This window comes from Halichoerus grypus, chromosome 5, assembly GCF_964656455.1.
Source record: "Halichoerus grypus chromosome 5, mHalGry1.hap1.1, whole genome shotgun sequence".
NCBI classification, from domain to species: Eukaryota; Metazoa; Chordata; class Mammalia; order Carnivora; family Phocidae; genus Halichoerus; species Halichoerus grypus.
Genome location: NC_135716.1, coordinates 65,300,841 through 65,325,981, shown reverse-complemented (window position 1 = coordinate 65,325,981; position 25,141 = coordinate 65,300,841). Strand labels below are relative to the sequence as shown.

At 39.1% G+C, this 25,141-nt stretch overlaps 1 protein-coding gene across 3 annotated transcripts in view; it reads right to left on the bottom strand.

Annotated features, from left to right (window-relative positions):
* Positions 1–17,799, bottom strand: part of ARMC1 (armadillo repeat containing 1) — a 35,167-nt gene extending 17,368 nt beyond the window's left edge. For 2 of the 3 annotated variants that reach the window (XR_013447867.1, XM_036090038.2), the window contains exons 1-3: positions 17,583–17,799; positions 11,913–12,133; positions 6,943–7,034 (exon numbers count right to left, since the gene is read on the bottom strand). Coding sequence is in view for 2 of the 3 variants with exons in the window: in XM_036090038.2 (XP_035945931.1) it covers positions 6,943–7,034; positions 11,913–12,095 (275 nt within the window). In the remaining variant the exon portion in view is untranslated. Of the gene's footprint in view, positions 1–6,942; positions 7,035–11,912; positions 12,214–17,582 lie in introns of all 3 variants that reach the window. The other variant, XM_036090039.2, reaches the window with a different exon arrangement.
* Between the last annotated feature and the right edge of the window lie 7,342 nt (positions 17,800–25,141).

Here is a 25,141-nt window from a genome sequence, read left to right as displayed (position 1 = left end):
TCTAGTGCTCTCTCTAATAAATAAAATCTTTAAAAAAAAATTTTAAAATAAAAAAAAATTACTGTTCAAATACTATCATTCAAAACATTCAAAAAGAAAAACTCTAGACTTTTATGGTATATTTGGCCATAAATGTAAGAGAGACTGTATAATTAAACAAGTATTAATTGCCCTAATCTTAGGCAAGTGAAAATTGAAAGAGCTGATTAATAATGCCCTGGATTTAGTTCGGTCTTTAAAATCTGACATCAGAAAAAAAGACTACCTTGAACAGTTCTTTCATCTAAGTAATTGGAATTTTGCTCTCAGTAATTTACTATTCCATAATGAAGTATATATTGATCCCTCACCACTTTTTCTAATTAGTTGTCTATACTGAAAAGGTTCACAACGTTATTCATAAAACACAACTAAAAGAACCTTGATCTTTATTATATATCAAGAATAATTTTAATTCTGAATATATTTCCTTATTGGTCATAAACACCAATTCACTCTTATTCTAGATGTTGCTAATAACATTTTATATTGCTCATAAAGGCCAGTTAAGATTTCCAAACACTATACAAAAGTAATGAATATAGTATTTTACTGTTAAAGACTTGCTACTGTCTTTTGAAAAACATCCTAACTTTTCCTTTTGGAACTGCTTTTTTTTTTCCTGTGTTGTTTGCTAAGAAAAAGTGTTCTGGTGACATTTATGCAACCCAGAAAATTATCCTTCATTTTTCAATGCAAAAACAATCCTAATTTTTTTTTTTAAAGATTTTACTTATTTATTTGACAGAGAGAGAGATAGCTAGAGAGGAAACACAAGCAGGGGGAGTGGGAGAGGGAGAAGCAGGCTTCCCGCAGAGCAGGGTGCCTGATGTGGGGCTCGATCCCAGGACCCCGGGACCATGACCTGAGCCGAAGGCAGACGCTTAACAACTGAGCCACCCAGGCACCCCAAAACAATCCTAATTTAAAAAGGGTTCTAAGAAAGAGTCAACAGCTCTGTTTAGGTAGCACTGAAATCCAACGCAGGGAATCTATGATCCTTGAGCCAAAGCCTGTTCATTTATATATTAACTATGACTGTTTTGACCCATAAGAGTAATTGCAACAGAGACTGAATGTCTGGCAAAGCCTAAAATACTTACTATCTGGCTTGTCAAGGAAAATATTTGCCAACCTCTGTTCCAAACAATTACAAAAAGACACTGAAAAAAAAAAAAACTACAAAGGATGTGGGATGTGACTGTAGCCATTAAGAATGATGCTGCAGGGGGCGCCTGGGTGGCTCAGTTGGTTGAGCGCCTGCTTTCAGCTCGGGTCATGATCCCAGAGTCCTGGGATCGAGCCCCGCATCGGGCTCCCTACTCAGCAGGAAGCCTGCTTCTCCCTCTCCCACTCCCCCTGCTTGTGTTCCCTCTCTTTCTCTCAAATAAATAAAATCTTTAAAAAAAAAAAAAAAAAGAATGATGCTGCAGGAAAATGGCTATATGGAAGAATGCTCCTGATATATTAACTACTACTACTGTCCTTATCTTTTATGAAATATATTGGCATCAGATCTCTCAAAAACAAAATAAAAATCAAGGGAAAATGGAGCAAAATGGCAACAAAATTTTCAAGAATCTCAAGGAAACAAAAGGTGAGTTACGGATCTAGTCCAGTTGTCCTTCAAGTATTAAGGTTATAGAAAAAGAGTTTTAAATATGAAAGAAGTCAAGGAATAGTTGAGCCTTTCTTGAGCAATCTACTAGACAATGAGCTTCAACCAATCAAGAGATGGCCAGGAAAACTTTTGCAAAAGGACAATCAACATTTTCTATATTTAAGTGTGGATCTAAGTTTAAAACAAAGGTGGGACAGAGAATGAAATGTTCTGACAAAGCAGAAATAACCCAACGTAAAAAAAAAGAGTCACCTGAAACTACCATAACATTGTGTGTCAACTATACTCAAAACAATTTTTAAAAAAAAGGAGAAGGGAGAAGAAAAGAGGAAAGCAGAAAAAGCTCAATGACTATGGAACATTAAATAGGTGGGAATCAAGAGATTACCATTAAAAATTAAGATAGTGGAAGTTTAAGAAAACAGACAACTTAGAATATTTTTAAAAAGTGCAAAAGCAACCACTATAACAATAACACAAATCTTTTTAAGTATCAGAAGAAATTTTCGGGCACCTGGGTGGCTCAGTTGGTTAAGCGACTGCCTTCAGCTCGGGTCATGATCCCGGAGTCCTGGGATCGAGCCCCACATCGGTCTCCCGGCTCAGCAGGGAGCCTGCTTTTCCCTCTGACCCTCTCCCCTCTCATGCTGTTTCTCTCGCTCTCACATAAATAAAATCTTTAAAAAAAAAATTTTTTCAAAGTGAAAGAAAACTCTATGCAGAAAAAGATACACAACTACTACAACATAATATACGTGGTAACAATAACAAAAAGGAATTAACATTAAACATATCAATCACTCAATAAATAGTAATGGAGGGGCGCCTGGGTGGCTCAGGCGTTAAGCGTCTGCCTTCGGCTCAGGTCATGATCCCAGGGTCCTGGGATCGAGCCCTGCATCGGGCTCCCTGCTCCGCGGGAAGCCTGCTTCTCCCTCTCCCACTTCCCCTGCTTGTGTTCCCTCTCTCGCTGTGTCTCTGTCAAATGAATAAATAAAATCTTACATAAATAAATACAAATGGATTTAGCTCGCCAATTAAGAGAAAAAGATTTTCCATTTGGCTCACAGAACAAGACACAACTAAAACAAAAGAATTCAGAAATAAAGGAATAGGGGTGCCTGGGTGGCTCAGTCAGTTAAGCAGCGGCCTTTGGCTCAGGTCATGATCCCAGGGTCCTGGGATCGAGCCCCACATTGGGCTCCCTGCTCAGTGGGGAGCTTGCTTCTTCTTCTCCCTCTGCCTGTGGCTTCCCCTGCTTGTGTTCTCTCTCTCTCTCAAATAAATAAAATCTTAAAAAAACTAAAAGGCAACCCTCAAATCTGAGATCTCCAACAGTCAAATGAGCTGCAAAGTATACAAATTATTACATCTTATCTCCACTTTTGAGAGGGCAATAGGATTAAATTATAATGGAGTGTACAACAATGGCTGTACATCTGTTTTACTACTGGAAGAGCCGGCAATGATTACCACATTGTCCTAAAAAACATACTTTGAGTTAAAAAGCTAAGCCACTTGTGGCACCCAAAGAAATATATTTCATGGACCTCCCTTTAAGAAAGAAACTTGCCCTTTGGCTGCAGGAAGTAGAATAGGAGAGCCACCAGCTGTCCTGGCTTTGAGATCCATCACACTGTTCAAACCTTCATACCATACTTTTAACCTGGCTCTTCACGGGCAGCCCCCAGCCAATGACTGAACAGTGGGGACAACAGGGCCTGGCCATTTCTGCCCAAGGCAAAACTCATTCTCAGGGTAATCCTTGCTCTGGAGCTCCCCACTGAGTTGACTATCAGATTTGCACTGCAATCCGAGACTCCTTGCCTCACTCAATCTCCTCTTCATTATCCTTTTACAGATGACAGATCTGCACTGAAGTCTAAAGATTGTGGTCCAGGCCTTCATTCTCCTCTATCTTTACAGACCTTACCCCATAACAAACCTCTTCCATTTCTAACTCCATCTTAAGATCTCCTCTCCAGATGATATGCCAATGACCTGAACTGACACACCACCTCTCTTACAAAGATATAAACAGTCTCCCTACTATTTTACAGATGTCTCTATCACTTACATATATATCCACTCACACATACACACATATATACTACACTATACTACAACCTTAGCCAACCAAACTAAAAACTTGTTTTACAGGTTTAATCTATGGGACCTCTAAAAACTCGCTCTAAATCTTCAAAGTTCAAATTTAAGGTATATTTTAAAATAGCAATATTAATTTTTTCATCTAATTTCTTATACTTAAATAATTTTTACCACATATTTTCAACTTCAGTATCTATGTGTTAAAGGAATACACAATCTTAAGTTCATCATATGAATGAAATAGTCCTACAGAAGCATCCATATTATGCTTAAACCTTTCACTGTTTCCAAAAGAGCTAATATGCCAGTTAAAAATAGTTAACTATATGGCATTAAAGCATACTAGAAACAAGAATAATGCAACCTTATATTTTATACATTATAAAATACACAAAGCATTTCTACATATATTATCCCATTTGGTGCTCGATCACTTTGCACGTGTCACTGTAGGCTTTAGTAAGGAAACTGAAGGTCAAAGAGAGTCTTTGTCTCAAGTAAGAACTAGAATCCAAATTTTTACTAGTGGAATTGACCTCAAACCATAGGGAATAATTAACACAACTGATGGCAGTTAACATTTCCTGTTATTTATTCCTAACTGATCACTTGAATAAAAACAAGGAAAAAACTTCAGTCTCTATCTTGTCATTATCAAAGATTAAGGCACCGTAGAACTATCCTACCAGGCAGCTGACCCCATGAGAACAAATATTTTAGAGATTCCGAAAAAAATAAGATTAATAAATAAAATTTATCCAGAAGCCAAGAACACTAAGAAAAAACGCACACTGCCTTGGAAGTCGTTTAGATGATTCTGCACTGATACAATTTAACCATTAGTGTTTGGGAAGTACAGAAGAACTTTTGTGAGCACTCAAGCCAAAGAAACTGCAAGATTTCTTTCCTGTGGTCATTTACAGTGGATATTTATTGTTCTTGACCCTTTTATGCCCTGGAATGCTGTCGGGGTTACCATGTTGAATTTGTGCAGAAGCTAAAAGCACTGGATGTGCCAGAGATGCAATTTGTGATTAGGTTTGCACTGGAATTGTGATTCGAACAGGACACTTACAACTAATGAATTCTTTCCAGGTGGGGGGGAGGGTTATAAATCGAGACTTCACATCCTACCCTTGCAGCTCAGAGAAACTAGTTGTGGCTGAAGCTGATGTGGGGAGCTGCAGACAGGTGGACCTCCTAACATGCATCAGATCTTGCAAAAAACTGAAGGTGAATGCAGAGGACTCTGAAATGCCACCCAAGAGCCTTTTACAATAAATACAAGTTTTGGGGGCCTGGGTGGCTCAGTCGGTTAAGCGTCCGCCTTCAGCTCATGATCTCGGGGTCTTGGGATTGAGCCCCACATCAGACTCCTTGCTCAGCGGGGAGCCTGCTTCTCCCTCTGCCTGCCACTCCCCCTGCTTGTGCTCTAATAAATAAAAAAAAAAAAATCTTAAAAAAAAAAGAAGAAGAAAGAAGAACCAGTTGGGCGGGAGGTGAGGGCAAGGGTTTACAGAGTAACAACTTTTTTTTTTTTTTAAAGATTTTATTTATTTATTTGACAGAAAAAGACACAGCGAGAGAGGGAACACAAGCAGGGGAAGTGGGAGAGGGAGAAGCAGGCCTCCCGCGGAGCAGGGAGCCCGATGCGGGGCTCGATCCCAGGACCCTGGGATCATGACCTGAGCCGAAGGCAGACGCTTAACGACTGAGCCACCCAGGCGCCCCCAGAGTAACAACTTCTATGTTGTTACAAATTACCTCATCTGTACTGGGACACTTCTCAGTAGTACCTGTGTCTGCATTGATTAGATGGCAAGAGATAGAATGCCAATGTAAGACAGGTGTGTTGGCAATTACTCAATTTATTTTAAATCAAATAAATTAGGGGCACCTGGGTGGCTCAGTCAGTTAAGTGTCTGCCTTCAGCTCAGGTTGTGATCCTGTGATCCTGGAATCAAGCCCCAAGTCTGTTTCCCTGCTCAGCGGGGAGCCTGCTTCTCCCTCTCCCTCTGCTCCTCCCCCTGCTTATGCTCTCTCTCTCAAAATAAATAAGTAACCTAAAATAAATAAATAAATAAAATTAAAGTTATTCATTATAGTTTTAAAGGCAGTCAAGTCTAGTAGAAGATCAAAATAGACAGTAAACTAAGATTAAGCCTCAGAAGAATAGCTTTTTTGCTTTGAGACATAGTGGAAATATCAAAACACTTAATCTTCAATTTCTAGCCTTCTAACAGGAAATCAGTAAAGACTAAGAAAGGAACAAAACCAGGCATTCCCAAGGGCAACAGAGATGAAGGATTACAGACAACTTGGACTCTGTATTTTCCTTTTTCCTTACCCATAAAACTGTTATCTGTCAAATCTACCTCAAAAAGTTGTAAGTAACAAAATGAGACAATGGATATGAAAATCTTAGTAAGATGAAAGGTACAATTAAAAACCACCAATTTGCTAAAATTCAAATTAAATGGCTCTTAAGTCTCTGAGAAATGTCTTAATAATGCTCAGGAAAATCTTATCAAAAGCCCCTTTCTGCCATGATACTGATGTAGGTTCTTTTGAGTAAAATAGGGATGAAACAGCAAAAGAACTTTGTAAGGTACTATAATATTGCATACTTTTTATTTTTTAGATTTTATTTATTTGACAGAGAGAGAGAGAACACAAGCAGGGGAAGCAGCAGAGGGAGAAGGAGGCTCCCTGCTGAGCAGGGAGCCCGACTCGGGGCTCCAGCCCAGGACCCTGGGATCATGACCTGAGCCAAAGGCAGACACTTAACGGACTGAGCCACCCAGGCGCCCAATACTGCATACTTTCAAATGTGATTAGTAACCTGTGTTGCTCTGCTAGCAAATCAATTTACATATACCTCACATAACTTCATACAAGGCAGGATTTTCTCTTTTTAAAGATATAATTCATAAGTACCATATTTATCAACATTTTAAATAAAATCTGAGCATTTCCATAAGTACTATTAATATCAATGTTTAAGAATAATCAGAACATTGACCATCAGAACATTTCTGGACATATAACCCACAAAAGTATGCCTTCACATTAGAATAAAAATTTCAGTAAAATGATATATTAACAATCAGCATACATTTAACAGGAAGATCCATTTTTCTACTGCCTTAGGACACACCCTCTATTGTACTTACTTCTGTATAACATTTTGCAAGCTTAACATCATCCCCAGCTCTCCTTTCATCTTTTCTCTGTTAGCACGGCATTCTGCCAAGTACCGAAGAGCCTACAGCAAAAACAGTGACAGGTTAATTCACAACTCCAGACTATTCAAAACTAAACCCGTTACTAACTTACTGCAAGAGGAAAAAGAGTGAAAAATAGGTTTTGTTTTTAGAATCAACTGGTTTTGAAGTGTTTAGAAACTCTTCTTTAAATGTGATAATCAGAGCAGTCCCCTAGGGGAGATATGATCCCTTGAGCTGAAGCAGCTGAATCTGCTCTTTGAAATGATGGCTCCAAACTTATCTGCAAGGTCAAAATTAGGTTGTTCTGGCTTTATTTTCACCACTTCATCTTGACGGAGATACAAGGAACCACGTTCTATTTATTAATTTCAGGGAGTAGTCCCAATAGCCCCCATTTCCCTAGATGCTTTTTACATATTAATTAAAAGAAACTGCTGAAAGAGGCAAAACATACAACCACCTTTACAGAATGAACTCTTTCTAGTTATACAATTCACCTTTAAAAATGTCTTTTTACTGAAAAGCAAAAGATAAACTCACACAAATTTCTATTGTGCAGTTTAACTTTTGTAGGGTGCTTTTCTCTTAAAATTTAAAGTACATTTTTGCAAGTATTTCTTTCACGTGCTGATTCTTTAGGGATTTCATTTAGCTGTTCCACAGACCTCCTAATCGCTCATCATTTACCGAAGACTTTGGCACCTGATTCTCGGGAATAGGTCTGGGAACTACACCATCCAAAACTGCATCTCAGCCTGCTGACGTTCACATTTGCTACTGGTCCCCTACACTACATTTCCCAGGTGCCTGGTAATTACTGAAAATGGTACCAAATCACAAATTCAATGACCTCTGTCTATAATCTCATATCCTTTCTGCAACTCCTCCTAACTGATTTTCACTTCAGTCCATAAAAGATTAACTACCATGGGAACAGCCCTCCCTCCACAAAAAACTAACAAACAGGAAAACATGTATTAAACACTGAACAAGAGGCAGCATAGGACTGTAACATCTGAGAGAAGAGAAATGATGAGGACGGCCTTATAATTGCCCCCATCTTACTGCTTTGGAGGCAGTTTTCAAACTAGCACAGGGAGAAGAAACCCAAATGGAGCCCAGTGGTCTTGCTGAGTTAGGGATGCAGAGATGAGAGGTGGGGAGGTTAGGGTGGTGCAGTATAATAAGAAGTATTTGGTCTTTGTCCATTTCCTGGTGCAGAGCTCCTAAAGCCCTTGTAATTTTCTGACTGACAGCAGTTTCTTTTGTTATTCATAAGGCAGCCTTTCTGATCACACCTGGGTTTATGTAAAAGAAGTGAGCTGGGCGGAGGCTCCAAGACAGCCTCAGAATGGGGCTGGTCACTAGAAAGACCAAGAGATTAGAGGGTGGGAACTGTCAGCCCCACCCACTGGCTGAAGGTGGGGAGGCGCTGGAGATTAAGCTCTATAAAAACTCCTGAACAAGGAGATTCAGTTTCTGAATTGGTGACTACATCCATCTGCCAGGAGCGTGGCACACCTCAACTCCACAGGGACAGATGGTACTGCACTCAGGACCCCTCCAGACCTTGCCCTATATACCTCTTCATTCGTACCCTTTATAATAAACTGGTAAATATAAGTCAAGTAGCTTCCTGAGTTCTGGAGCCATTCTAGTAAATTATCAAACCTGAGGAAGGGGCCATTGGAACACCCAATTTATAGCTGCTCCGTCAGAAATTCGGGTGACCTGATACTTGCAACTGGCCTTTGAAGTGCAGGCAGTCTTGTGGGAGTGAGCCTTACATTGGGGGAGTTTGACACTTAACTCCAGGTGGGTAGGTCTGAATTGAACTGAATTGCTGGGCACCCAGGTGGTGTCCACACAGAATCTGAGAATTGGCTGGTGTCAGAAAACACCCCAGGTGGCTAGAATTTGCAGAGCAGAATAAAAGAGAGGCGGGATCTGACCGGGGGGGGGGAGGGAATCAATAGAAACAGACCAAGATGTGACAGAGATGGAATTAGAAAATAAGGGCATTTTAAAAACAGCTATTATAAATATGCTCCATATGTTCAAGGATGAGTACGAAAACATGAGCATGATGAGGAAAGAAATGGAAGATATTAAAAAGTCCCAAATGTAACTTCTAGAGGACAAAAATATAATATCTGAAAACAAAACTGGATGGGTTAAGAACAGATTAGACATTACAGAAAAAAAGATCAGTGAGCTTAAAATGTAGCAATAGAAACTATCCAAAATGAAGCTCAGAGAGGAGGGAAAAAAAAGACTTAAAGGGAAAAAAAAAAAAAAGAGCAGCACAATGACCTGTAGGACAATATGAAATATCTAACATACATGAAACTGGAATACTGGAGGAGTGAGGAGGCATTAAAAAAATCCGAAAAAATAGTGGATGACAATTTCCCCAAATTAATGAAAACTATAAAACCACAGATCCAAGCAGCTCAACAAATCCCAAGAACAAAAACAAGACACAAAGAAAACCATCCATCCCAAGCACATCATAATCATTTGCTGAAAAAGTGATAGTCACCAAAAAAGCCAGAAAAAGTTAATTATGTAGAGAGGAAGAAAGATTAAGAATTACAGCAGTCTCATTAGAAACCATATGAAATGAAAAAAAGGAGTATAGCTTATAAGCCAAGAGTGAAGAGAAAACGAAATTATAAAAACACACCTGCTCTTCAACCTCAGTGGGAGAACTTGCACCCACTTATTCCCCTCCTTTCTCTCTAGCTCTGTCCCTCCATGACTTCACTTCCCTTCCTGCTCAGCCTGGCATCTACAGGCTGTCATTTTCACCTACTCTCTTGCCAAGATCCTGCATTTCCTTGCCTAGCCTCCTGTGCAACTTACCTGGCCAGGAATCAACCCTGAACAAATCCAACTATTTGGCTCTCAGGGCCTACCAGTGGCCTGAAGGGAGGTGAAAGAGGAGTTTCATAAGCCGGAAGTATCTTCTCAATTCAGTGTTACCAAGCTAATCGGGCCTTCACTGCTGAACAATCTCATCATTCTCCTCAGTCAACAACCTGTCCCATTTTCCCTAACAACTATAAGAGCCTCCTCAAACCTCTTCCACTCCCTGACAGCCCCTGGCCTTTTTTTTTTTTTTTTTGCCCCTAGCCTTCTGAATTTAAATAGGTCCAAGTCTAGTCCACCCAAAAAAAAAAAAAAAAAAATGTTCTTCCTTCAACCCCAAGTCCCTATCTAGAGACCAACACTCTCTCTTCTCATCCTTATTGCAATTAAGACCAAACTAGGGGCCATGCAAATTTTCCCATTTGTTGTTACTGTTCACTTGTCAATGTCTGTTTTGCCTGTTAAATTTCATCTATGAAGGTAAAACAGAAAATCCGTATTATGAAGTTTGATTTTTGAAAAGGAAAATGCATATATTATTGTTCTGTACAAACTTGTGAAATTAGACTAAGTGGGAATTCATCGTGGGTTTTTAAGTAAAGGGCAATGGTTTAAAATATCTATTACAATAACTTTCTTTTAAACATTCTGGTTATGAAAATTTTAGAGGACACAAAAGTAGAGAAAATGTGTGGTGACCCTGCTGAACTCATCATGCGGCACCAACAATTTTATCAACCATCTCCCCTGTCGGTCACTACACTGGATATTTTATAGCAAATATCGGAGAACATATAATTTCATTTGTAAGTACTCCAGTAAATCCTTAAGAAGGCCTCGACTGTCACATCCTTAAGAAATTAGTTTTTTAAAGTTAACTTAATAAATTTATACTCTGCAAAAGTAATAATGATTCTTTAATACCTACTATCTGATCCATATTCATTTCAAACTATCTAAAAAAATACGTTTTTTGGTTGATTTGTTCAAATTAGGATCCAAACCAGGTCCACACATTACCCTTGGCTGATAAGTCTCTTAAGTCACTTTTAATCTTTAACAGTTAACCACTAGTCCTCTCCTCCACCCCAACTGTCTTTCTTTTTAATGTCATTTACTATTCACAGAACCAGATTATTTGTCCTCGAGAGAAATTATCACATTCTGGATTTGCCTGATTGCTTTGCATTGTTCTTTCACGTTTCTCTAGTTCCCAAATTTCTCATTACATGGTAGCTCCTTCTACTTTATTAGCTATGATCCTGTACATTTTTCTCTTCTCCTCTCCTTTTATCTTTCCCTCCCATCTTCTACTAAAACAAGTGCTATGTCCATCTACTGATAAGTGGATAAAGAGAATGTGGCATTTCCCTACAATGGAGTATTATTCGGCCATAAAAGGGACTGCAGTACTAGACATGTGACAATAAAGATGAATCTTGAAAACATTATGCTCAGTGAAAGATGCCAGTCACAAAAGCCACATATTACATGATTCTATTTATGTAAAAAATATATAGGCATTTTTTTTTTTGCCCAAATAGACTAACACAGAGAAAGAAAGTGGTTACTTAGGGGGGCTGGCAAGCAATAGGTAGAAGAGTTTCTTTCTGAGGTGATGAAAATGTTCTAAAATTGTGCTGATGGCTCTGCAACTCTGAATACACTAAAAACCAATGAACGATATACTTTAAATAAGTGACTTGTATGGTATGTGATTCAGACCTTAATAAAGTATTATAAAAGAAAAACAAAACAATACATATCTTTTTAATGTGTCTATCCATATTGAAATGATACAATCCTCAAGATTCCTTAAGTGAAAAAAAGGAAGTTGCAGAACATTCCATGCATGTAGTATGCTACCATTTGTGTCAAAAGACTATACACACACATATACAAGTTTGCACATATAAAAATGCAGACTTACTACTATTTGCTCTATAGTCACTTTTAATTTTTTACCATGTCATCTAACACTTTTTCAAATTCTTCTGAATTGCAAAAGTGTAACACTGAGACTAAAATTACTAAAGGTAACTTACAAGCAAAGCCGAGTGGACAACAGGGGGGTTGGGATGGTCCATAAACAAAATAAGGCCAGGCAGACATCCCTGGTCCTGGACAATGGCTCTCCTATTTAATGGATCTGCTGCTAGATCCCGTAGCTGGTTAACTACTGAGAGAGCATCAGGTTCTTCATTCATTGTGGAGGAGGAAGAATTCATCTTCTATGCCATACACATGAACAAAATCTTCTTAAATTCTGTAGAAACGGTTTGCAAAATTAGTTCTAGGCTGCTGAGGTACATTCTGGCATTTGTCAAATAATCAGGATTACAACACCTTTAGAAAGAAACAGATGAATCTAAATCACACAAAAATTTGAGAATTGGCAATTCCACAGTTTAAGTAAAATGAACATAAGAAGCTGAGTTTAAAAAAAAAAATCGTTATTTATGTGCACAATATTTAAAGAACATATGTCATCTTCAATATTCCAATAAATTCCATTTTAGCAATACATATTTTAACACTAAAGTCACAATAAACAAGATCTTTACAGTTCATGCTCATAACCTTCACTATACTTCTCAAATTATACCACTGCTGGTGCTTTTCTCCTCTAGAACATTTCTGGAGCCTAATACAAGTGTTTCGGGGAAAGGTGGCTAGCTGAAAGCTTTTTTTTCTTATTCATCTAGGAATAAAATCCAGCATACTAGGGTTACAAAAGATAAAATCCCCTAGGAAAAAAGAGGGAGTCAAAAAAGGCTGTGAACAACAACAAAAAAAGCCAAGAAGGGTATCTCACCCTGTGTGTCAGGCCCCAGGAGTTAGGCAGATCACAGTGAATCTGAACTGAATCTAAACACACCTGAGTGTGCCATATTCAGAAGAATGGAACACAGTTTGAGGTAATTCATTTGACAGATAAGGAAACAGTCACAGAGAAGTTAAATAATTTGCCCCATGTGACAAAAGCTAGTGAATATAAAAGTGTGCTAAAATCTTATCTCCTAATCAACAGCCTGTCCACTTTCCGTGGTCTTATTTTTAATTTTTATTTAAATTCAATTAACATATAATGTATTATTGGTTTCAGAGGTAGAGGTCAGTGATTCATCAGTCTTATACAATACCTAGTGCTCATTACATCACGTGCCCTCCTTAACGTTCATCACCCAGTTACCCCATCCCCCGACCCCTCTCCCCTCCAGCAACCCTCTTTGTTTCCTTCCATAGTCTTTTTATTTTTTTCCATACAGTACTTTTATTTATTTTTTTTATTTATTCATTTATTTGAGAGACAACGAGAGAGAGAGAAGGGGGGGGAAGAGTGCATGCATGGGGGTAGGGGCAGAAGGCGAGGGAGAAGATCTCCAGCAGACTCCATCCTGAGGACTGAGTGAGATGTGAGGTTTGATCCCAGGACCCTGAGATCATGACCCGAGCCAAAATCAAGAGTCGGCTGCTTAACCGACTGAGCCACCCAGGTTCAGGTTCCCCTCCATACAGTCCTTGTAAATTTGCATACCTTTTCCCCATAAAAGCAAACCTGGATATTTTAGAAAATATAACATGCTAAACACACGAAAGCTAAAGAAACAAAATATCAAGGAATAATCTTCATATGTGCAGAAAGTTAAAAATAATAACTTCCATTAACCAAGTTACACAGCATATTCCTTATTAGTAAGAATATAAAGGTGTAAATACTTTCCATGAATAAATGAGTATGTTTAGTGCCAATATGGGAAGGGAGGGCAGGGACAAAATTTTTCTGTAACTCCAGAAAGACTATTAAAGGCTATTTTGGGGGGAAAAGTAATAATGCAGAAATGCCCTTACCAGGTATTGAAATATACAAAGCTATAAATAGTAAAGGGGGGGCGGGGCCTGCAACAGAGAGATACTTCTCCCAGGAAAGTTATTTATACATTCAGTATAAGAAAGCAGGCTCTCAGTGAGTCAGACCAAGGCTCCACTGCTTGGTAAATACAATTTTGGGCAAATCCCTTACTCTTTGTCTCAGTTTCTTCATCTGTTAACATAGGGCTAATTACAGCAGCTATCAAAGGTGTATTGTCTAAATAAAATGGCAATACATGGAAAGGGCTCAGACTGGTGCCTAGCACACTGTAAATGCTCAATAAAGTGTTAAGTTACATGGAACCAAAAATCAATCAAAAATAGGAAGATTACTCAATAAATAGTATTGGAATGACTTCTAAGCGGTTTAAAACCACTGCTAAGCAAGTTTAATTCATACCACATGGCAAAAAGAAATCCTATTCAAGATAAAATACATTAAATAGTTAAATTTTTTAGGTATGCAAGCAAATGCAAAATAAAGGACTCAGAAAACGGCTTTAGCGAGATAGTATTTGGCAGGTTATTTTCAAAAAATGAAAATATTATAGTTACTGTGGCAATTTAAAAAAGGATTTAGAAAAAAGCAATAGACTGAACACACACAGATAAGACTAACGGGTTTGGGGTAATGTTGCCTCTTAGGTGCCTCTATTTTCAGCATCCTCAATATCCCTGTTTACAAACCACCTTACCCATGAGCTGTATGTGCTGTCACCAGCACAAATCTTATCCAAACTGGTACCTGAAGAACCAATTACTGGCTCAAAGGCCCAAGAGCCAAGCTACATTTAAGAACCAAATACACTTAAAGAGGTCCTTCTGCATTCACCTCTGGCCGTGGAACTGGAGAGCTCCATTCTTATCTAAGGAGTCCTTGTAACTATTCAGTGGGAATGATGCTGAAAAAGTTATGGCCTTTCCTGTTCCTTTGAGATGAATAAGAGCCAAAACATTTAAAACTTCCAATTTTCAAAGCCCACAGACAAGGAGAGGACTCAAATCAGGATCTTCCAAGGAAAAAGTCAGAAATACCACAAGGCATCAAAAATCCTAACACAACAGAGGCAGAAGCTGTGGTCAAGCACTGCATTTCCTATGGCACTTCAATGAATGCAAAAAAGGTAGACAGAAGCTATGATTTCTCCCCTAAATTAGATGGGTTTTTAGGTAAAACTTCAAGAGAGATTTCCTCAGTGTTAGAGTTCATTTTTCTTTCCTTATTTAATATTCTTGCCAATATCAAGTTTTTCTGAGAATTGCCTGATCCTGTTAAATGATCAGTATTTCTGTGGATTGAGGAATTCACATAGCAGTTTTTATAAGATAGCTATGGAACAGTTGAGAAAATGGAAACAAGTAAACAAAAGTTAGAACTTTATCGCCAATTCATGTATTAGATACATTTAGTCTTTCTGTGTTAATTGTATCATTTTCACACACTCAAGTTGTTTGATAAAAATGTTAGCCTTCCTAGGCTGGAAAAAATGTTTTTTTAAATGATACATTTTGATATTCATTCTATCTTACCTTCTCTTATTCTCAAATTGGCAGATCTCAAAATAATTTTTTTTAAAAGATTTTATTTACTTATTTGACACAGAGAGAGAGAGAGAGAAGAAGCGGACGGAGCAGCAGAGAGGGAGAAGCCAACTCCCCACTGAGCAGAGAGCCCGATGCGGGGCTTGATCCCAGGACCCTGGGATCATTACCTGAGCTGAAGGCAAACACTTAACCGAGCCACCCAGGCGTCCCTCAAAATAATTTTCAAATTAACATTTTAAATACACTTATCTGAGTAATTTTGTAGCAACTAATGAACCAAAACTTAAGTTAAGAAAACGAAAACAGCTCTCTTCTTCTGTAATGAGTACTGCATTAGGTTCAAAAGAAAAGCTTGCAGGGCACCTAGGTAGGTGGCTCAGTCGGTTAAGTGTCTGCCTTCAGCTCAGGTCATGATCCCGGAGTCCCAGGATCAAGCCCCGTATGGGGCTTCCTGCTCAGCAGGGAGCCTGCTTCTCCCTCTGCCGCTCTTGTGTTCTCCCCTCACTCTCTTTCTCTCTCAAATAAATAAATAAAATATTGAAAACCAAAAAATAAGCTAGCTTTCTAGTTGCTCTTTTCATTTTAAAATACTAATGCCAAGAAATGTGGACCTGGGCAGCCTACGTCAGAATAAACTGGGATTCTTAAAATGTAGGTTCCAAGACCCATACCCAGACCTCACCAGGAATCCTTGGAGGTAGGGCCCAACACATGATTTTAATAAGCACACCAGGTGATTCCTGGTACAAATAAGAGCAATTAAAACTTTACAGTGGTCGATAACTGCATGTCCTTTTAATATGGCTGGGAACATCTGAAAAAAACCCTGCACACTTAAATTCTACAAGACACTTTAATTACTGTGCAACATGACAGTAAGTGAATTTGGGACTATGTTTCAGTTTCATTACCAGATAACCAAATAAATAAACTTTAAAAACCACTAGCAGTAGCAAATTTACTGACTCCTTCGAAAGAAAATGGACGTTCTTAATCAAAGGAACAAAACTGTGGGGGGAAATTATGGTGGAGAATTTGTGTACAGATTTTGTGAGTAAACAGAAGGTTCCTGAAATTTTATTTGTTAGTACTATTTAACATCATTTTATTTTTTAGACCAATACCTGATGACTTACAAGTTAGTTTTTAATTACTTTTAAAATATTCTTTTCTAAGATTTGTGGCTGCTAAGCTAAACTTGCCAATCCAGACATAACGAAAAATCAAAGCCTTTCTCCTCATCTATTAGAACACAAATGCATACACTGCATACCTTTTCTCTTTCGTTTAGTTCAATTTGGACAAATAGATCATAAAACAATGCACGCTCCCCCAAACTTAAGGAGCACTCTGATTACCTAAGGGATCTTGTTCAAAAGCAGATCTGATTCAGTAGATGGAGCGAGGCTTGAGATTTTGCATTCCAAAAAGCTCCCAGGTGAGGCCTATCCTGCTGGAACTGGGAATTTAGGTGATAGATGTGAGACTATAATTACGATTTTCTTTTCTTCAGCCAAAACTTACCACTCGATTCAAAGAATGATTTAGGTCTCTTACAACTAAGAGCTACAGAGAGTACACAACCACAACCTAAATCCATATTCAGTTAAGCAAGTTTCAAAAAATAACATAAGCATTGAGTTCAGATCTGGCTTTCCCTTACTAGCAACTAATTTTAACTCTTCAAGAAGTTGAGCCTCAGTTTCCTCTCAAAAATCCTGAGCGACTGTCAGGATCAAAAAAATAAGAACTTGAAGCGAGCACCAGCAATTACCAAAGAAGAACAATACTTGATCCTGTGGTACTTCTATTCCACCAGGTGTTGGGGTCTATTCTGCACCTCCCTAACACATCAGTGCACTATCACGAAAGGAACTGCTAACTGCACGAAGGCCTCCAAGAAGTTATTAAAATATAGGCATGTGAATGCTGACCTCTCTTGAATGAAGACAACCACAACAATGTCCTTCCACTCTTAGCAGACATGCAGGTGCACAAGAGTTACCAAAGAACAAGCTGGAGAGAGGAAGAAGTGAGATAACATCCATTAATAACGACAGGGTTCGTAAAAAATCGGACGTGCGGGGGATGGAGGGGAAATGAGCTAAGCTAACGTTTTCACAGGACACACTGGGGCAAGGCCCTTTAAAGCGCTTGGTGGGACGCACTGCTGGGTCCGGAGAAGGCCAGCGGGGAGCGCCTCGACCCAGGCCGACTCGCAGACTTGATGCAGGGGCCGCTCTCCGCGGCCTTCCTAGCTCCACCGCTTTGTCCGCCGCCCCTGGACCCTTACATACCGCGCCAGAGCTTTAGGAGTCCAGAGCCTGCCGCACCATCAGGGCCACACCAACGAACGAGGCAGAGGGACCCAGGAGCCGCACAGCGGGTCCCTCCGCTCGCAGCCGCGGCCTCAGCGGTGACAAACGACCACGTTAACTCCAGAAGCTGAACAGCGAGGACGCTGGTGGGGAAAGGCTCTACAGACTCTCCCCCATGACCCTACAACATCCGTCAGTTCTGCCCTCTCATTGGCTGATGCCATTCCAACGCGAGGATAACACGTCCAGTACGTGAAGGCCTTCTTAGGCTAAAGCGTTCATTGGTGACCTAGGGAAATGCACTAAGTGTTGAACGGAAGAGTCCAATGAGAGCCCAGGAACACTGGACTTGGAGCGAACGAATCTCCGTCCGCTAGGCATTAAGCTGAGAAACTTGAATCCGGCGGAGAAACCGTTGCAGTTGCCCGACTACAGTTCTCAGCTTCCCGGCGCTGAAGGAAGCTGTCTGCTCCTGCGTTCGGAAAAATCAAATGGTACGTTTTTCTCTGGCAGCTCTTTCAGGTCTAATAAAGTATTTTCGTGATATTTCATTCGTTTTTCTGAGTCTTAATTCATAATCTTAAAGTTTTTTGAGTTTTTGGTAAGAACATTAGCCCTATGTTAGGTGTTTTTTGGATTGCGTTCATTTCTTGTTCGTGTTCACTGTCTTCTAAGCGCGAAGGCTGCAAAGTACAGTTTTTTGTTTGTTTTAAATAACTTTTTTTTGGAAGGATTTTTTTTTTTTCTTGTAAGGGAAAGGGACTTAGAGTCAGAGAATCTTCTCAAATTCGTCATGAAGTATTTTTTAGATACTGTCCTCTATTTAGTTTATCATAGTAAGGATTTATATAACTTTGTCACTGCTAGTCACTGGCCGTTTTGTTTTGCTTAAGTATAGATCTTGGTTTTTAAAGATATTTCTCTAAATATAAGTGTAATTTAAATTCCACAGGCCATTCTGAGAATAATGCATCCATTGCACCCAATAACTTCACCGAATGGAGTCTAGAGTCTCTTTTCACAATTTGATTTTACCATGTAGCTCCTGTATTAAAGTCTCAAGGAATTTAAGAGGCCTCTAGTGGGGAAAGAGGGTGCGTAAGAATAAATATCCCCGGGGCGCCGAGCTGGCTCAGTCGTAGAATATGCGACTCTCCGGGTCCTGAGTTCAAGCCCCAAGTTGGGTGTAGAGCTTACTTGGAAAAGAAAAAAAAAATCCATACTGTGTTCTGTGCAATTGTCTCCAATACTTTGATTCCTAAGTGAATTTAAACTCCACAAACAGTTGGGGCACCTGGATGGCTCAGTCGGTTAGCGTCTGCCTTTGGCTTAGGTCGTCATCCCAGGATCCTGCGATCAAGCCCCACATCAGGCTGTCTGCTCAGTGGGAGAAGCAGCCTTTTCTTGCCGTTCCCCGCTTGTATTCTCTGTCAAATAAATAAATAAAATCTTTAAAAAAAATAAAATCCAAACAGTTATTTCTGCTCAAATCTCTTTGCCTTTCCTTATTCTTGGTTATCCTCTTCCTTCTAACAAGCTCAAGAAGAAAATACTAGCAAAGTGGAATAGAAAAGGTCCTTTTCACACCATTTGACCTATAGCAAAAACAAGTCTTTGGCATGGTTTCTGTTTCCCAAAGTCAGAAGAGGGAGTGGTGGTAAGTGAATACTGAATGCAAAACAAAAAGTAAAAAGAAATGATGCATAATGTCCAGCGGTAGAAGCACCAGCCTAATTTGTAATAATCAACCAGACCAACCAACTGCTAGAACTGGGGGGAAAAAAGGGAAAAAGGAGATTGTGGTACATTTACTGTAAGAAAAAAAAGCTGTAAAAAAATATAGGAAGTCCAAAGGACACAGACAGGTTAAACATAATCCATTTGATTGAGTAAATGAAATTTTGTTCAGTATTGTTATTAAAAACAGTGCAATAACACAGAAAGTAAACTTGCTTTTTTTTTTTTCTTGAGTAGGTTCTGTGCCCAACATGGGGCTTGAACTCAACACCAACTGGGCCAGCCAGGTGCTGCAACTTGCTATTTTTTCTAAGGTTAATTTGTATATCAGAAAGAGAGAAGACAATTGGGATTTTCCCAACTAGTAATTGATGACATAGGTTTTTGGCAGAATGTATGTTCAATAGAGTCTTTGTCTTTTGGAAGTTCAAAATCTAAAATTAAATATAATCACGCCTCTGACATTAAAGTATTGAGAATTCTTCCTTACCAAGTGCCATTACAGAGAGTTAGATGACTGGCCTTAAAAGGCAGGGATTGTAGTCACAAAAAATAATTAACAATTTCATAAGCACCTATGGATTACAAGCCCAATGAAGTCTCTTAAGGTTTTAAGAATTTATATTCCCATATTAAAAATGTATGAACTTGACACCAATAAAGTTATACTACCTGCTATTATGAGTCATTGCTTGTTCTTAGCCTCAGATATCTTCCCACAGGACACAGCTGGAATGTCAAGTTTCTCAATGGCTGTGTTGCTTAAGACCCATGAATCAGATAATGGCAGTTTTCATTTATTCAATTATTTTAAAACTATCTTCAGAACACATACAATGTGCTAGAGACAGTCTTAGCAATGGATTCAAAAATAAGAGAAAACAGTTACTGTCCTCAAGGAGTTTATGGTCTAGTATGGTGGTTTCCAAAACCTTTTGATGAAGTACCGCTTTCAGCTTAAAAACATTTTAGGGGCGCCTGGGCATCTGCCTTCGGCTCAGGTCATGATCCCAGGGTCCTGGGCTCATCGAGGAGCCCAGGCTCCTCATCGGGCTCCTGGCTCATCGAGGGGCCTGCTTCTCCCTCTCCCTCTGCCTCTCTCCCTGCTCATGCTCTCTCTCTCTGTATCTCTGTGTCTCAAATGAATAAATAAAATCTTTAAAAAAAAAAAGTTTTGAGCATACAGCTCTGATATATGTATATTATTTATTCATAAATTCTATATACATACTATCAAACTAATATGTAGACTAAAAAACACGTCAAAATAGAAAATTTTAGAGAAATAATTATAAATAGAAGCACTTTTATTTATCTGAATGAAAATAAAATTGTATCTATATACATTATTTACCAAAAAATTTAAGTTCCAGATGGATTAAAAACTCAAGTGTAAAACATAAAATATCAAAAATCCTTTAAGAAAATCTTGGAGACTACATAAAACTATAGAAGTAGGTGAGACCTTAAACAAGACTAGAAACTCAGAAAGAAATGGACATATTACACTTGTTTTAAAAAGCAGTTTTTTGTGTGGCAAAAAAATACATAAGCAATTTGTCAACAGACAATAGATATGGGGGTAAATTTGCAACTCAGTGGGTAGATAGAGGCTAATATTCAAATATCACAAATTGTCAAGAGGGATTAAACAACCCTATAGAAATTGGGTGAACAATAAAAATTAGTATTTAATCAAGAGAAAGTCCAATAAACGTGAAGATATTTAAACTCACTTTTAATAAGGAAATGCAAATTAACAATGAGAACAATCATGATGCTGATCAGACTGGCAAAAAAATCAAAATGACACAAAGTTCCTGGCAGGAATAATGGGTAGGAATAGAACTCTCAGATTTTGCTGTGGAAATGTAAATTATTATAGACTTTTAAAAAGCAATTCAGCAGGGCGCCTGGGTGGCTCAGTTGGTTAAGCGACTGCCTTCGGCTCAGGTCATGATCCTGGAGTCCCAGGATCGAGTCCCGCATCGGGCTCCCTGCTCAGCAGGGAGTCTGCTTCTCCCTCTGACCCTCCCCCCCTCTCATGCTCTCTATCTCATTCTCTCTCTCAAATAAATAAATAAAATCTTTAAAAAAATAAAAAATAAAAAGCAATTCAGCAAAATCTGCTCTAAAAGATAATTAATATTGTTGGGTGCCTGGGTGGCTCAGTCGGTTAAGTGTCTGCCTTCAGCTCAGGTCATGATCCCAGGGTCCTGGGATCGAGCCCCACATCGGGCTCTCTGCTCGGCGGGAGGCCTGCTTCTCCCTTTCCCACTCCTCCTGCTTGTTTCTGCTCTCGCTAACTCTCTCTCTCTGTCAAATAAATAAATAAAATCTTAAAAAAAAAAAAGATAATATTGTTTAACTCAGCTGTCCTCAAGGTTCCAAACATAGAAATAAAAAGCATCAGTATATAAAGACGTAAATACAAAAACGGTTATTGTAATGTTCATATTGGCAAAAAACCCCAAAACAACACCAGTAAAAAAAAACTCAACATCAAATGAATGCATATAAATAGTGGAATGTTTTAGTAAATGTTGGTATATCTATAGGCCATGGGCCATAATGAAAAATATATTAGAAAACCTTTAAGAAAGGGAAATGAGAGCTATAGGAAGAGACGTTGAGGGATTTCCACAATGTTAAGTAATAAAATATGCTTCAAAGTATATATAGACTATGGCCTGATTTTTGGAAACAATAACAAATCATATCCTACATGTTTATATAAATGTATATCTTTATATATTATTCTATGAGCATGGAAAATATATAGGAAGATACAGTCGAGGTTTTCAGCATATTATCACCTGAATATGTAGGACAGGATCTGAGAGAGAAGGAGCCCACCACACACAAAAAAGTTTTTTTGTTTTTAAGATTTTTATTTATTAGAGAAAGCATAAGCAGGGGGAGCAGCAAAAGGAGAGGGAGAAGCAGGCTCCCTGCTGAGCAGGAAGCCTGACTTAGGGCTTGTTACCAGGCCCCTGGGATCATGACCTGACCTGAAGGCAGATCCTTAACCAACTGAGCACAAAAAAGTAAAAAATAAACTAAATTTACTGGGGAGGTGGGGTGTAAATATAATATAAATTTTCATTAAGTAAAATCTAGGTGGTATTTAGTAATTTCAAGGAACTGCTTTTCCAAGTATGAGAGTGATAAACTTGGGGTCACAAAACAGTTACATCTGAAGAGGATATATGGTGAGAGGTAAGATAGGAGGTTGATGAAGTAACTAGTAAGCCCTACCCAGTGACTCAGTGTCTGTAGGACCTCATTCAGAAAAGCTACATGGTGCCATTTGGGTCAGACAAATCTTGATTTTGACCACTTGCTGGCTTTATGACTCTATACTAGTCATTTTGCTACTGAGGACCTCAATCTCCTCTAAAAAACAGAGATAATGGCACCTGCCTTCCAAGATTGCTGTGGGAAACAACATAAAATAGTGTAAGGGAGAACACCCAGCCCAGTGTCTAGAGGCTGTTCCATAAATGTACATTTAGTCCCACTTCTCTCTGTATAAAAATCTATTCTCCAGAAAAGATCTGATAAGAGCTAATTTGTAATGGTAAAATTCTTGAGTGCTTACTAATACTGGAAAAGATAAAGAAGAAAAGAAACATCACCGGTCACCTTCAGAGAATTTGAAGGAACCAACTTATTTTCTGAAAACTGGTAAATAAATGGAGAGACTCAAACCAAGCATTAAAACTGCCTTTCTTATATGTAGTATATTTCAGGGTAACAAAATAGTTGATGTGTAATAATTATTCTGAAAACTGGTAAATATTAAGAAACAAGCATTCAACCTGCTTTTCTTTACAAACGTGCCTCAAGGTAACCAGTTAGCTAATAAATGACACATCCAGCCTCACCTTGTCTTTTTTTTTTTTTTTTTAAGATTTTATTTGACAGAGAAACAGAAAGGGAACACAAGCAGGGGGAGGGGCAGAGGGAGAAGCAGGCTCCTCACTGAGTAGGGCTGCAGCACTCGATCCCAGGACCCTGGGATCATGACCTGAGCCAAAGGCAGACGCTTAATGACTGAGCCACCCAGGCGCCTCTGGCCTCACCTTGTCTTAAAACGCCCCTCACATGGGCACTTCACTGTCCTATCTGGTGGTCTTTTGCCAGTTAGGTTTTTCTGGATTCTAACTTGGAACCTCTTAAGGCCCATTTCAATGTGTTATATTTTCTATAGACAGGCAGTCGGAGCTGGAAAAAGTGCTGAACTAGAGAGAAAGGGTCTGGATTTTCAGGGAACATACTGTTTAAAGCTTGCAGATTATTCAACCTATCTCACCAAATGGGATTGTCATTAAAACTTAATGTGAGACAGGCTGATGAACATATTTGGACATTTGTCCCCTACTTTACTAACCACTGGATCATACCACACAGCCGACTAAATGTCTTTCATGGGTATTATTTATTGGGCCCTTGTGATAAACCAGGTATAACCCTTACTATTTTACAAATGTTACACAGTCGGTCTTCAGGGCTATCCTGTGAGGTGGCTATTTTCCCCACTGTGCAGTTCAGGGAATTGAGACCTGGGGAGGCTGACTGACTTGCCCAGGGCCACACAGCTGATAAGTGGCAGAGGCATTTTTGAATATGGGTCTGTCTGACTTGGAAGTTCACATACTTTCTACAAGAGAATTCAGCTTCACCATCTACCGATACAAACAAATGGGAATCTGACCTTTTTGTTAAATTTCTGCAAGGGAGCTGGCCCACAACTGGCCTTGGTCACCTTTCTATTGCCTAAAATACACTTAATAATGGATAAATCTCTCCCTAAACAATGACACTGTAGTCCTTTAATCTGTTAGGAATTTGGAGGCAGAGAAAGGTCAAGGGACTTTTTCAAGGCTGCACAGTGAATAAGAGAGAACCCTGATTCTTTCTCCTCTTTTCAATAAATAACTACTGAAGTTTCAGTTTTTCTGGATTCTGCCAAGGAAGCTGAGCCATTTATTTGGGTGAGGAACTCCAGGATCAGATACACTAAAAAGAAAGGAAAGTCATTTTCTCCTAAAGTCTCCAAATGGATTGCCCTGTAACCTTCTACATTAATTTCCAAACTAAGTTGTGCAAAACAATCACCTAAGATTCAGGGAAGAGGCCTGGGTATATGTATTTTTAAACATACTCTCCAAAGTGGAGTTTCAGAACCATCAATCTTGCAGAGAAGATGGAAATTGTATGATTTATTGCTTCCTAATGAATCACTCCAAAACTTAGCAGCTTAACACAATAATCGTTTATTATCTCATAGTTTCTGTGCATGCAGAATCCATGTGTGCCTTAGCTCAGGGTCTCTGGTTCAGGGTCTTTCACAAGACTGCAATCAAGGTATCAATGGAGCTCCTGTCATCTCAAGGCTCAACTGGGAGAGGATCTTTTGCCAAGTTCACTCACATGTCTGTTAGCAGGATTCAGTTTCTCAGAGGCTGATGAAAAGAGGGCCTCAGCTGCTTGCTGGCTGATGGCCAGAGGCCTCCCTCAGTTTCTTGCCACATAAGTCTGTCCATAGGGCAGCTCACAATATGGCAGATGGCTTCTCTCAGAGAGAGCAAAGGAGAGACCAAGAGAGACCAAGCAAGATGAAAGCCACACTCTTTTTAACCTAATCTTTTAATTGCCATCCTATCACTTTTGTATTTGATTCATTAGAAGGAGATCACTAGGTCAAACCCACCCTCTTTAACAGGAGATTGCATAAGGGTGCGAATACCAGGAGGCAAGGATCATTGGGGGCCTTTTTAGAGGTTACCTATCATAGA